This window comes from Onychomys torridus, chromosome 2, assembly GCF_903995425.1.
Source record: "Onychomys torridus chromosome 2, mOncTor1.1, whole genome shotgun sequence".
NCBI lineage: Eukaryota > Metazoa > Chordata > Mammalia > Rodentia > Cricetidae > Onychomys > Onychomys torridus.
In genome coordinates, this window is record NC_050444.1 from 163,741,130 (window position 1) to 163,755,335 (window position 14,206).

General features: G+C 50.4%; 1 protein-coding gene across 1 annotated transcript in view; it reads left to right on the forward strand.

Annotated features, from left to right (window-relative positions):
• Positions 1 to 14,206, forward strand: part of Acot7 (acyl-CoA thioesterase 7) — an 84,408-nt gene that overhangs the window by 20,565 nt on the left and 49,637 nt on the right. Inside the window, exon 2 of the mRNA XM_036178643.1 lies at positions 8,295 to 8,412. Within this exon, the coding sequence (XP_036034536.1) occupies positions 8,295 to 8,412 (118 nt within the window). The remainder of the gene's footprint in view (positions 1 to 8,294; positions 8,413 to 14,206) is intronic.

Below are 14,206 nucleotides of genomic sequence, written 5' to 3' on the forward strand. Positions count from 1 at the left end.
GGGCCAGTCATCCTCTGTCACGGCTCAGCCACCATTACTGTGGAGGTGCCTTACCTCTTGGGGTGGGTAGTGTGTCTGAGATAGCTGGTGCTGGGGCCAGGCATGGGAGAAGCTGGGGTTGCTTAGGGAGGGAGCAATGCCTACCTGGAGTGAGGGGGCAAGTCCAAAGGGCGTAGCATTGGGTGCCAGGCTGTTCCCTCACTTGCTTTTGGCTTCGGCTTCTGGAGGGAGCAGAGACACAGAACATGTTCCCCCTGCAGCGAGCCTTGTCTCTCCAGGTCTGCAGAAAGGGAGTCACCAAGGCCTACCTCAGAGAGAAGGTCAAACAGTGAGTTAGGAACTGGGAGGATCTGCGGGTCCCCAAGTGGTAGAAGTATGTTGAGACTTACTTTGATACCTGGGTGGTTAGAATTGTGGTATCCAGCCATGGGGTCCTGGGATGCTTTTGTGTCCTCCTTCAGGGAGGTTGCCTCACAGTGGCACCTGTAATAATTTACCTTGGCTGCTTTTATCAGATAGCTCCTAAATTAGGAAGTCCTCCAGGGCTGGGTCTGTCAGGAGTGGAAGTTGGAAGCAGGTCCTTTGATAGGGGCTGTCTGCCGGTGCAGGACTGGCTGCCGCTCTTTGCTCTCTGACCTCAGTTCCTGTGACAACAGACTCGAGGCCCAGGGCCAAGTCAAGATGCTCATTCTGGGAGGCACTGAGTAGCCTACAGTTGCCGTGTCTGTTAGTCGTGGCACAGCCTCGCCTGCATGGCCTGGTGGCGGTGTAGCTGGAGTTTGCATTTCAGGTCTGGTTGCAGATTTGTGGGGAAGCAGTGCTGCTGAGGATGGTTTGGAAGTCATGTGAGGTCTGGTCACCTCCCCAGGGACCAGCATTGCACTTGTCTCTGGCTGTTGTGGCTTTTGACTTCACCACCCGGGAGAGGTAAGGTGGGAGAAGTATGGTCATGGTGGGGGCACTGGGGGACTTGAGGTAGCTGGTAGCTCTAGAGCTTCATGTCTGAGGAGTGGCAGGAGGAGATTGTGAGGCCCAGACAGTTACCATGATCTCTGGCAGGTGAGGGGCCCTAGACATCTGTCCCTTCCAGCTGTCCCTTAGGCCCTGGTGCTAGTGACAGAACTTCGTTTCAGTGGGTTGCAGGCTCTGCCCAAGAAGGCTCCGCTCTGCCTCAGCCTTCCTCAGCCTTTCAGGAGATCTCGATGACTGGCAATAGGTTCTGGCTGCGACTCATTTTGTCTGAGCAAGGCTGGGGAAGGGCAGAGCCTTCAGATGTCGCCCTGAATACTGCTCAGTGGTGACACCTTTGCTTCCCGCTCCCCTGGTATAGTTGCCAGAAAGGGCTCATAGAGTTGCATCTGTTGGAATGATCTGTAACACAGTTTCTATGACAGCTGGCTTTGGTTGCTACAGCCTCTTCCTGTTTAGATTAAGCAGTTCAGGAAGTCAGCAGGTGGTCCCCTGAAGCCTGGTCTGGTCAGTGGTTTGGTGAGATGGGGCTGGGACAGGCTGGGCTTGACAGGTTGGGAAATTCTGGCTACCGTTATCCTGTTTCCTCTTTTCCTGTTTTCTCTTCTTTCCTCCTCCTTTTTTTGAGACAAGGTTTTCCGTGTAACCCTTGGCTGTCCTGGAACTTTCTCTGTAGCCCAGGCTGGCCTTGAACTCATAAAGATCCGCCTGCCTCTGCCTCCCGAGTGCTGGGTGGGGTCAAAGGCGTGCGCCGCCGCCGCAGCCTGGTTATTTTTCTTCGTCTCTGAGCTTGTTTGGAGGTTGTAGCGGGGGTGTGGCTACGCATACACCCTTGACTGAAGACAGGCCCTCCTCTATTCAGGGAAGGTCGTTCTCTTCCATCAAGAGCACGGAGTGCCCGGCATTGGGGCAGATGCACATGAGGCAGTGAAGAGGAGAAAGAGGATACCTGCCTAGCCAACCAGATCAGCCTCATCAACCCTGGTGATGGAGTGGGGGACAGATGTCATAGCCAGATTGCCTTCATATCCTTTTTTTTTTTTTTTTTTTGAGACAGAGTCTCACTTTATAGCTCTGGCTGGATTGGAACTCACTATGTAGATGGTCTTGAGCTCACAGAGATCTGCCTGTTTTTGCCTCCTGAATGCTGGGACTAAAGGTATCTTTTGCCATGGGGGCTTTCTTGAATCCCAGTCTGGGGAGTCCTGGTTTCATGGCTTCCTTGCCCAGCACATTTCTCTATCCAGTGCCAGATTGAATATCTGAGAGACACTTGGATGTGGCTCCTGTGCCTGGCAGCCTGACTAGCTTCGTGTAGCCAGGGAGGCTATCAGGAGTACCCTGGTCCTGTGTCTACTTACCCTGGACATCAGGGACTCAAAGCTAAGACAGGAAACGAGAGGACCAGAAGTCAGCACAAGACACTCCAAGACCAAGTTCTCAGCACAAAGGAGATTTATTTGCTTCAGAGGGACAAAAGCAGGGAATAGAGACAAAGACAGGAGATAGAGGATGAGGGAGAAGGGAAATAAACAAGGGACAAGGGGTGTTTGCCTCAAAGGGACAAAGGCCTGCCTCTGGATAGAGAGGAGACAGACATGACCCATAGGCAAGTGAGTTTATAAAGGTAAAAAGGGAAACCCTGTGTTAGGATGAGGTGGTTGATTTCGATTGGATATGTTAATTAGGGTAGTCACAAGGGGGCTCTTGATTGCTGGACTTCAATACTCTGATAGCTGGACCTTGGTAGCCAGCCTCAGGGGGAGGACGTGGCCAAATAAGGGACTAGACCTTGGTGGCTGGCTTTAGCAAGGCAGAGGGAATGGGGAGAAGGGCAAACCTGTCAGGGACATGTTTGCAGTGTTTGGGCCTGCATTTGCCTTGTTCTGGCCTACTGGAGCACTTCCGGAGTCCAACCCCAATGACCTGGCTCTGGACAGGGGTCAGAATGTTCCCCATTTGGAGCTTTGGGGATGTAGATGGGTCTTTAGTCCAGCCTTACCCCTGCTCCCTCTCTTTCTCACACCCACTGGAGTGGGAACCCTTATTCCTGGTTTGATTGCTGGAGGCTGTTGCATTTCCCACCTGCCTGTGTTGGACTCTGTTGCTGATGTTGTGGGTGCTGGTCCTTGGGCCACCCATGGAGTCTGGTCATTTCTCTTCCCGAAGCATGTGTGAGGTTGGGAGTTTGGGAGGGGATTATTGGTTCCTTTCCCCTCTGCTCTGGGGTCTAGAACGCCCCTAAAACTTTTTCTTGGTCTAGATGTTTCTCCTATCCCTGCCCTCTTATGGGTGTGTAGTATTGTCTCTGGCTGTGGCTGGGAACACACACATCCTCTACTTGTTCTCCGGGTACCTGCTGAGACCCAGGGGGCTTCTGGCCCATCTGTGCTGTTCTTGGAGCTTGGTGGGGTCCACCTCTGTTTTAGTCCTTTCCGTTTTCTCTGTGAAGTGGAGGGAGTCAGGCACACCCCTCCCCAATTGCCATGGTTTCCACAAAGCAGTGTTTTAATTTTAGCGCTGACATTTTCAAGGTAGATTTATAGATACTGGCCACAGCCTTGGTGGGCTGCAGGAGGAGGAGCCAGTGGTCATCCCCCTTCCCAAGCTGCTGCTAGAATGGCTGGTGGGGCCACTGCCATTCTGAATGGCTCGCTAGCGCCACACTGTTGCCTCAGTGGATGAAGGAAGGGTGTCTAAAGGTCGGACAGCATGGATGGGGGTGTGGCACTGCTGCTTAGAACGGCGGAGGTGACAGGTCTCAATCCTGGAGTCACAGGCTGTGGGAGGAGCTTTTCCGCCTGTAGTTTCTACTGGCTTCCGGGGACCTCTGGTGTTTCCTGGTTGTGGTCGAGGCACTCTAGTCTCTTATTCTGTCTGCAGTGGCTTTTCTCTGTGTCTTAGAATTCTCTGTTCCTGTAAGGGCATTAGAGCCCATTTTGGATATGAGCTCCAAAAACCTCATGTATTGAAAGCCTGGTCCCTGATGCAAGAGGTGGGGATTTGGGGAAGTGACTGGCCCTGAGGGCTCTGTCCTCATCAGTGAGTGAGTTCATTGATGGATATAGAACTGGAATAGAAGTGTGTGCGTGCGTGCGTGCGAGCATGAGGGGGAGCATCTAGAGCAGCAGGTCACTGGCTGTGTGACTTTGAAGGGTCTGTCTTTCCCCCACACCTTCCTGTCTTCTCTCCACTTTGCAGGCCACAGCTCTTGACACACGGGAAGGAAGATTGGGTCTGGAGCCTGGTTTCCTTCAGTCCATGTTGGGGGGAGAGCAAAGCACTTCTTAGTGGTGGGAGGGAGCATGCAAAGGAGGTTGTTCATGTTGTGGTGGCCCAGGAAGCACAGAGAGGCAGGAACCAGGCCTACCCCTGCTTCTGCCAAGGCTCCATACCCCATGCTCGGAATCTCCCAAGCTAGTGCTCTCAGCTGGGGAGGGAGCAGGTGTCCAAAGCATGGGCCTATTGAGGATATTTCCTCCCCACTGTGATCGGTGAGCAACCTCTGCTGGCTGCTTCACCCACATGGTGCTCTGCCACAACTCGGCCTCTAAGCCATGGCTCCTGCTGCCCCTGGACTCAAACCTCTGGAACTATAGGCTGAAATACATCTACCCTGTTTTTAAATTGGTTCAGGTATTTCTCACAAAGTCTGGCCACAAGCAGTATGGGTTAATTAACACCTTGGAAGGTCTAATTTCAAAGACAGCCACTTTCCTAATTACTAGGTGGGGCTTGGGCATAGAAGTAAACTAGGTTCACTGCAGGTTATAGGTTCCATGCAGGGCTCTGGGCTGGGGTCTACCTTAGAAAGATTCCAAGGAGTTTGTGACCAGGTGTGGTCAGGACAGGTGTGGCCAGAATGCCTGCTGTGAGGCTATGGATAAGAATGGCTCCTCCTTGACTGGAGAGATGGCTCAGTAGTTAGGAGCACTGGCTGTTCTTCCAGAGGACCTGGGTTCAATTCCTAGCACCTACTTGGCAGCTCACACCTGTATATAACTCCAGTTCCGGGGGATCTGACACCCTCACACAGACATACACACAGGCAAAACACCAATGCACATAAAATAAGAATAAGTAATTTCTTTAAAAATCTTAAAAGGGGGGTGGGTGGAGAGATGGCTCAGAGGTTAAGAGCACTGGCTGCTCTTTCAGAGGTCCTGAGTTCATTTCCCAGCAACCACATGGTGACTCATAACCGTCTGTAGTGAGATCTGGCGCCCTCTTCTGGCCTGCAGTCATACATGCAGACAGAACACTGTGTACATAATAAATAATCTTTAAAAAAAAGTTAAAAAAAAGAATGGCTCTCCCTTCCCCTGGGGTGGTAGCACATTCCTTTATCCCAGCACTCTGGAGGCAGAGGCAGATGGATCTCTTGAGTTCAAGGCCAGCCTGGTCTACAGAGTGAGTTTCAGGACAGCCAGGGTTACAAGAGAAACCCTGTCTTGGAAAACAGAAAAACAAAAACAAAAACAACAAAAAAGAATGCCCCCCCCCCCCCCCCCCGGCGGTGGTGGCACACGCCTTTAATCCCAGCACTCGTGAGACAGAGCCAGCCAGATCTCGTTAAGTTCGAGGCCAGCCTGGTCTCCAAAGCGAGTTCCAGGAAAGGCGCAAAGCTACACAGAGAAACCCTGTCTCGAAAAAACAAAAACAAAAACAAACAAGAATGGCTCCCCCCGACCTTGGACCCTCTTACTTATTCTGATGCCTGCTTTTTGCTTTAGAACAGCATTCTCCTGCCCCTGGACTGCAGGGAAGGTAGGCTGCACCCTGAGAATACATCTGTAGAATGCTCCAGGAATGCCTGGGCCCTGGCCAGTTCACAAGTGAGGAGGAAATGGCCAAGGATGCCAGGAGATTATTTGTTAGGCTGATGTGATTTCTAACTGAAACCAAATCCCGGTCCAGTTGACATTCCCTCCTTGGGGCAACCAAGCTCCTGGTTGGTCACTCTCCAGTATGCTTCCAACTCAGATTGTCCCATTGTTGTTATTCATTCTTTCTGAGACAAGGCCTTGCTGTGTTGCCCAGGCTAGCCTTGAGCTAATGTTAATTCTCCTGCCTCAGCTTCCTGAGTGCTGGGATTACAGATGTGAGCCACTGTGTCTGGCTTTGTACCCATCATTCTTTTTAAAAATTATTGTTGTAGGGCTGGAGAGACGATGTAACAGCACCCACATTGGGTGGCTCACAACCATCTGTAATAGCTCTAGGGGATCTGACACTCACTTCTGGCCTTCAGAGGTACCTATACGCATGTGGCATACACTCATCCAGACACATAAGTACAAATAAATCCTTAAATTATTGTGTGCGCACACACATCCATGCATAAATATAGCTATGTATATCATATGTGTATGTAGTCATTTGTAGGGAAACTTGCTAAGGCTGACTCCCTTGCTTAGCAGCCATCAACTGCCACCACCCCCTTCAGCTAGGGGATCATCACCCCCTGCCCAGGTCTCCCATGGGCTTCGGTGCTGACTGGCTTGATCTTGTGATGGAGGCTGGCAGGCACCTGTAGCTGCTGTGAGTCCCAGCATGCCCGGAAGACATTGCTTTGTCCAGTCTTCCTCAACCTCTGGGTCTCACAGCCTTTCCATCGCCTCTTCTATGACGTCCCTGAGCATTTGGGAGAGGGGCTATGATGCAGCTGTCCCAATTTTGGTTAATTTTGGCCAGACACTAATTTTTCGTACTTTGGTTATTTAGGAGCTTCTGAGAAAAACTCAAATTCTTTTTTTTTTTTTTTTTTTTAAGCTGAGGATTGAACCCGGGGCCTTGCACTTGCTAGGCAAGTGCTCTACCACTGAGCTAAATCCCCAACCCAAAACTCAAATTCTTAAAGCACTCAAGTGAAGGTTCTAGAAGCTACCTTCATAGTCTAGGACTCTGTGTGCATGTTTTGTGCACAGCTAAACCTCATATCACCATTACGGTGTGTAGCCACTCTGGTAGCTTCTCACCCTGGTGTCAGGCAGGATTGGCTGCTCTATACCCTTTTACCTGGTGAAGGAGTGACTTTGAAGGCGGGTGGCATCAAGGTTGTTTGCATTTGCTTCTGGCTCTTTCTTGAAGCTTCCAGCCAGGCTGGCTAAGTGTATAATGTAGGGAGACATACTGCTTAGCATTTGCTGGGTGCCAGCTGTGCACAGTCACCTGGCTGGGCAGCATAGTCCTGGCATGTTTCCAGGCTCTTTGTCTCCCTGTAGTCAGCTGAGGTATCACTGCTGTGACATCTGTCCATTTTACAGGTGAAGAGTCGAAGGAATGATTAATCCAGTTAAGTCATTGATTGGCAACTTGTCCTAGATACCCAGAGCTCAGAGCTGGGGCCAGGCCTGATCTCTTTTGAGAGTCTTGACTTGTTCAGACTGCCAGCTGCTGTAAAAGGCTTTGCAGCTCTCGGCCTGAGCATGCTGGTCTGGGACCTTACTCACTAGGAGTGAGCCACAGACAGTGTTAGACACATAGGCAAGCACCCATTACGTGTCACCTGAGAAGGTACATGTTATTAGTTGCATGGACATCTGGGATGTTGCCAGTGCTCCCAGGGCAGCTTGTGACAGTACCAAACTGGCTTGTTGAGAGCCCTGGGATTTTGTACAGTCTGAGTGGCTAGCTGCCCACAGGAAGTACAAAGTCGCTCTTCTGGAAGAATGAGCTAGTGTTTCTATTCTGGCCCTGAGAGCTCTCAGCTCCCAGATCCCAACCTGGGGTCTTTGGTACTACCTTGCATCTCGTGAGGATCTCCCCACTTGTGGGCAAGCGAGAAAACCAGTGGGCTTGTGAGTATTTAGTCTAGAGATCTTGAAGATGTGGCCTATGCCTCATTTTCACAACATCTGCAGCTGCTCTGTGCTCTGGGCCTCCTGGTAAGTTCTGTTCTGGGATTTGCTCCTGGGGCTCACTCAGCTGTAATCGGAGCTCTGCCCCGGGGTGAGCCTGGCACATAGGCTCTGAGGGACTGCAGCAGCTCAGCCACCTCCCTGCCTAGTGGTCCTGGGAAAACTGCTGCCCTCAGTCCTCTGAGGACAGGTGGGCTTCTCTCCCTACAGGCACCTGTGGCCTCAGGAAGGAAAAGTCCTCTGCTTGTCTTCTGTCTTCTAGAGAGAGGACGGTGAAGCCCTTCCATGCCTGTCAGATTAGCCTTGATGGACACACTATATTGAGAGAGAGCCAAGATGTGTGGGAAATTCTTGTCCTTCCTGTGGGAGCCAGCCAGCCCTCTGGTGCACTTGCTTCTCTCCCCAGGGGTTACTGTCGTAGTGTCCTCTTGAAGAGGCTTATCTCATTTCTCTTACCTGCTGTAGGATTATGCGGCCAGATGATGCCAACGTGGCTGGCAATGTTCATGGAGGGACCATTTTGAAGATGATTGAGGAGGCAGGGGCCATCATCAGCACCCGACATTGTAATAGCCAGAATGGGGTAAGTGCCTGGGCCCTTGTTCTTATATACTGGGATTACCCATAAGATTTTGCACTCCATAGCACCATAACAGTGTGGGGGTCTGGAAAGTAGATCACGTGGAGGCCAGATATGCAGCATACTTGCCTTGCCTACTAGGTCTAGGTCTCTGGAGGCTCTGACATGGTGAACCCTGCTTGGGGCCTCAGGGAATAAGGTTTGGCTTTGGCCTCAGTGTGGAGGGAAATCAGCAGAGACAAAGCTGCTAGATAGCTGAAGGGCCCTCTTTACCACCTTCCATGCTGGATCCTTCAGGGGCTGTGGCTCGCACAGGGCCTCATCTTGAGCCCTGCTAGCTCCTTGGTTGTGGTCAGAAATAGTCTATGCCTGTGTGGATGTCATATCATATTTAAGAACTGAAGTATGGGTGACAAGCTGCCTGAGCCCCATTTCTGTCTCTGACTGAGCTCTGGTGGTTGTGGGCAAGTGCTTGGCTTTCTGTGCTTCGCTAAGTTTCTGAATATTGCTGGCCCTGCATATTGCTGGGACCGGTGTTTTACCTCCTCAGAAACTGTGCAGTGGGAGGTGTCTCTGCAGCTATTTTGGGGCCTGTAGGACAGGCTGTCTGGGTTTAGAACGTCAGAGTCTCTGTAGGTCATCATAAGATGACAGCCAGAAGGACCTGACATTTTTTTCTGAGGCCAGCCAGTGACAGAGAATCTGCCTTGACAGCTGCATGTTGTGGTAAGTGCAGAGGTGGGCCTGCAGGGAGTCTGCAGTGCACAGAGGTGGGCCTGCCAGGGTGGTGGTAGTGGTGGTGTGTAGCTCATGTTTTCCTGGTCCTGGCCCACGGTCAGGACAAACAAGTAAACACATATATTATTTATAAACTGTATGGCCGTGGCAGGCTTCTTGCTAACTATTCTTATATCTTAAATTAACCCATTTCTATTAATCTATAAGTTGCCACGTGGCTTGTGGCTTCTGGTATCTTGACATCTGTTTCTCGTGGTGGCTCGCAGTGTCTCTCTCTGATTTCCACCTTTTTGTTCCCCCAAGACTCCTCTCTGCTAGTCCCATCTATACTTCCTGCCTGGCTACTGGCCAATCAGCGTTTTATTTATCAGTCAATCATAGCAATACATTTACAGCATAGATAGAGAACATCCCACAGCAGTGGTATCTGCAGTGCACAGAAGCGGGCCTGCCGGGGGGTGGGGGTCTGCAGTGCACAGCCTCTGGGCTGTGGGTCTCAGCTAGTGCCCTCGGCAGAGAGGAGCAAGACCCCACCTCATTTAAAGAAAAGTGGGTAAATACACAAGACTCCTCTATTACCCTTTATTAGCTGATGTGAACACAGGGTCTATTCAGGCCAGGGACCCCAGAGAGGCACCATGTATTTTGACCTGGCCAAGATGGCAAGCTGGAACAAGAGACATGTGGTGATATTGTGTTCCCCAAAAATATTGTGCATCCTAATAAACTTATCTGAGGTCAGAGGACAACAGAACAGCCACTAGATAGACATAGAGGCCAGAAAATGGTGGCACACACATCTTTAATCCTATCACTTGGAGAGCAGGGATCCATCTGGATCTCTGTGAGTTTAAAGCCACATGGAAACAGTCAGGCATGGTGACTCACCCCTTTAATCCCAGGAAGTGATGGTAGGAAGCAGAAAGATATATAAGGCATGAAAACCAGGAACTAGAGCTGGTTAAGCTTTTAGGCTTTTGAGCAGCACAGTTCAGCTGAGAGGCCTCCAGTCTGAGGAAACAGGATCAGCTGAGGAATTGGTGAGGTGGCTGTGGCTTGTTTTGCTTCTCTGATTTTTCAGCATTGATCCCAGTGCCTGGCTCCAGGTTTGTTTTTATTAATAAGACCCTTTAAGATTCCTGCTGCAGAGACATGCTGGCCCGACTGTGCAGCCTGCCATAACAAGGCACAGATGCCTCATGCTGCGCTTTGTTTATTGTGCTCCACATATGTCGTCCTTTCTTCAAATGAAGGTCTGTGGCAAACTTGCAGTGAACAAATCTATTGATGCTGCTTTAGCAGGAATGTCCTGGCATGTGTTGTGTCTGTGGCACATTTTGATAATTCTTCAGTTCACATTCTTTATTAACCATATCTGCTATGAGGATTTATGAGCAGTGCCCCCCACCAACCTTGCTCCAAAGCACCCAGTACTGATGAAACCCTGGTATTTTGTTGCTGTTTTTAATATTTTTTTTAAAAAGATTTATTTATCTATTATGTGTACAGAAGAGGGCGCCAGATCTCATTACAGATAGTTGTGAGCCACCATGTGGGTGCTGGGAATTGAACTCAGGACCTCTGGAAGAGTAGTTGGTGTTCTTAACTGCTGAGCCATCTCTCCAGCCCTGTTTTTAAGATTTTTAAATTAAAAAAAAAATGTATATATGTGTGCTTATGTCTTGGTATGTATATTTGAGTGCAGGTACCATGGAGGGCAGAAGAGAGTGTCAGGTGCCCTGGAGCTGGAGTTGTAGGCAGTTGTGAGCTGCCCAACATGAGTTCTAGGAACAGGATTCTGGTCTTCTGTACAAGCAGAACATGCTCCTAACCATCTCTCCAGCCCCAGGGCCCTGTCTTGAGCTTGTGGTCAGGTGAGCCCTAGCCTCAGGTCAGAATAATGGCTCCTGTCTGGGGGTTCCCTGTCCTGAATAGACCCTGTGTTCACATTAGCCCACAGAGGTGTCCTTTGTATCTACCCACTTCCTTTAACTGAGGTGGGGTCTTCTTCCTCTCTGTCCAGGCACTAGTTGGATGTAGGTATGTATCACCATGTCTGGTGTATGTGGTGCTGAGTACTAACCCCAAGGCCTCATGCATGCTGGGCAAACACCCTACCAGTTCCCCTACATGGTTTTTTGTTTGTTTTTTTGAGACAGGGTTTCTCTGTATAGTCCTTGCTGTCCTGAAACTCGCTCTGTAGACCAGTCTGACCTTGAACTCAGAGATTGCCTGCTTCTGCCTCCAGAGTGCTGGGATTAAAGGGGTGTGCTACCACCTCCCAGCTCCCAGTGACTTTTGTTAGACATCAAACATTAGGAACGGGGAAGGAGCATCAAAAGCCGAGATAGACTAAGGCCGATCCAAGCTGTGAGCTGGAGGAAGAATTCTTGGCAGGCTTTAGAAGTATTAACATGGGAATGATAAGAAAGACAAAAGCTTGATGGTTGATGTCCAGGAAATGTCCTGGTCTGGAGATAGGATCAAGCCAGCCACTGCATTCCCTTCAGCCAAAGCATTGTCCAGAGCCAGGCCTGCCCCCTGACTCTCTTTAGCCCCTCGAGTTGAGGGAGTTGAGTCAGCTGAGGCTCCTGCAGAAGGGCATCGCTGTGACATAGGTGTGCAAGGGCAGCAACAGGTGCCACTGGTGACACCTCATTGAGCCACCCACCCAGTTTTAGGGGTCGAATGATCCTTTTACAGACCATGGGAAAACACAGATACTTACATTACAGTTCATAACAGTAGCACAATTACAGTTATAAAGTAGCAATGAAAAGAATTTGTTTATTTTTAAAAATAAAATAGTTGGGGGTTGGGGATGACTACAACATAATAATTGGGGGTCACCACAACATGAGAAGCTGTATTAAAGGGTTACAACATTAGGAAGATTGAGAGCCACTGGTCTAGAGACCTTTGGTAGCAAGTGGCCCCAGCAGACAGCAGACTTACAGCGTAGATGAAACAGCCTTCTACTGGACAATGGCATCTGGGACTTTGACAGCTGGAGAGGAAAAGCCAGTGCATGGCTTCTAAGTGTTCCAGCACGGGTGGCCTCTCCTGTGAGGGCTGAGGCAGCTGGTGACTTTAAGGGGAAGCCAGCACTCCCTGACCATTCCAGAACCCCAGGGCTCCTAAGAAAGAGTGTCCTGAGTCCATTCTGCCTGCGCTCTCTGAAGGCAGCGAAGCCTGTTTCCTGAGTGGGCTGCTGAGACCTGCTGCTTTCAGAAAGGCTGGAGTAGGGGTGAGTTCAAGGCCAGCCTAGATACCTTAGTGATATACCATCTCAAAATACAAATTACTAAGAAGACCTGGGCCATAGTGTAATGGGAAAGTGCTCACTTAGAATGTGAGAGGCCCTAGGTTCTATGCTCAATACTGCACAAAACAAACAAAACTGCTTTTTATTGGCCATATCCCTGGCCACCCAGGAGCTCTGATGAAGATGTGGCTGCTACATCTGCTGACGTGACAGCCACTCTGCAGCCTGTGGGGTGAGGGGCATTTCCAGCTCGCAGGTGCCATCTGAGAGGTGTGCTTCAGTGTCTGTGTCTGCCGCAGTGACTTGTCTGATGGATCTGGACACTAGAAACTGGAGAAGACTGACGAGGGTACAGCATCGGAGTGAACAGGGGTCTGGCGGCTGTGGAATCCAGCCATCTCGCATGACTTAGGCATAGAGACTTCTGCGGAGGAAGAGACTATACGTGTGATACGGACGGCAGGAGAAACTGAGTTGGAAGTAGCATCTGAGGATGCCACCTCAGGGCCACATTTAAGGCGGAGTTGACCCTGTGGATGCACAAAGCCAGTGAGTGTCTCCATGAGTGGATTCTCGTGGTGAGGACACTGGGAACAGGGCTGTATCACCATGAGTTTGGATGTCACAAAAACTCAGCAGGATGATGGCAATTTTGGGCAGTTGAGCCCAGTCTTAAGTTATGCTGTGGGTGCTATTTGATTAGAGAAGGGAGGTTCTACCTCAAGCTTATTGTACTTGAAGAGAGTCTTCAGTACGTACTGTCCTGGCTAGCCAGCAACCATCCACATGGAGGCAAGACCCACCGATAAGTTAGAACTTGGTGAAGGCTTAGGTAATGGCTAACAGATTTTCAAGGAAGTACCAGACTTTTGAACCAGGGTCTTGCTGTGTAAGTGTTCCTGGAGTAAGGCTAGTTTGGGCATCATACCGTCTCACACTTGGTAGACTACTGCAGTGTGAACAGTTTCTCACAGAAAGCCTCCGGGTTACTTGCCTACATTTACTTTGTAATGGTGTCCTGGCATCTACCATGTCTGATAGGCTACATAAACCCAGGACAGGCGAGCCGATGCACAGCAGAAGCTGATCTTGCACCAGCGACCTGTCTGGGGAGGGCCTGCTCCCTGCATCATTGTTGGTGTCTTCTCATGGTTGAGTCCGTGTGAGACCTCTGTTTGTCTAAATAGCACTTGCCTCATTTGAAGGCTGTGCACACAGGCCCCATGACCCAGTCATTGCCCAGAGGCTCTACTTCCTGGTCCTATCACTTCGGAGGGTAGAGTTTACACACATGAATTTTTGGGCTCAGCAACATTCAGACCACAGCACAGCATTCAGTCTGAGCAGGGAGCCACCTCTCTCAGTGGAAAGGCAGGAGCTTGGGTGTGAAGAATGAACTATGCCAGCCACAATGTGTTTGGGGTTGGCATGGAGATGGAGTGGGACTACCCTGTGAAGCTGGCTTCCTTCTGTAGCAAGATGCTGCCCTTGGAGCTTGGTGCATCATGGTGCCCTCTGGTGGCTGTAGGTAGAATGTGACAATCTCAGAGGCTGCCCTTTCTGTAGAGAAGCTTCGAGAGAGAAAAGCAGTGTGCATCTCAGGAAGGCTTGACAAGAGAATGGACTTGGGAAGGAGAAGCTCCCCGGGCTTGGGGTGAAGGAAGAGGAGGACTTGGGAAGACAAGTGGGCAATGATGCCAGTAAAAATTGTAGCACTCAGGCCAGGCATGGTGGCACATGTCTTTACTACCAGCCAGCACTCAGTTATACCTCCACGAGTTCAAGGCCAGTCTG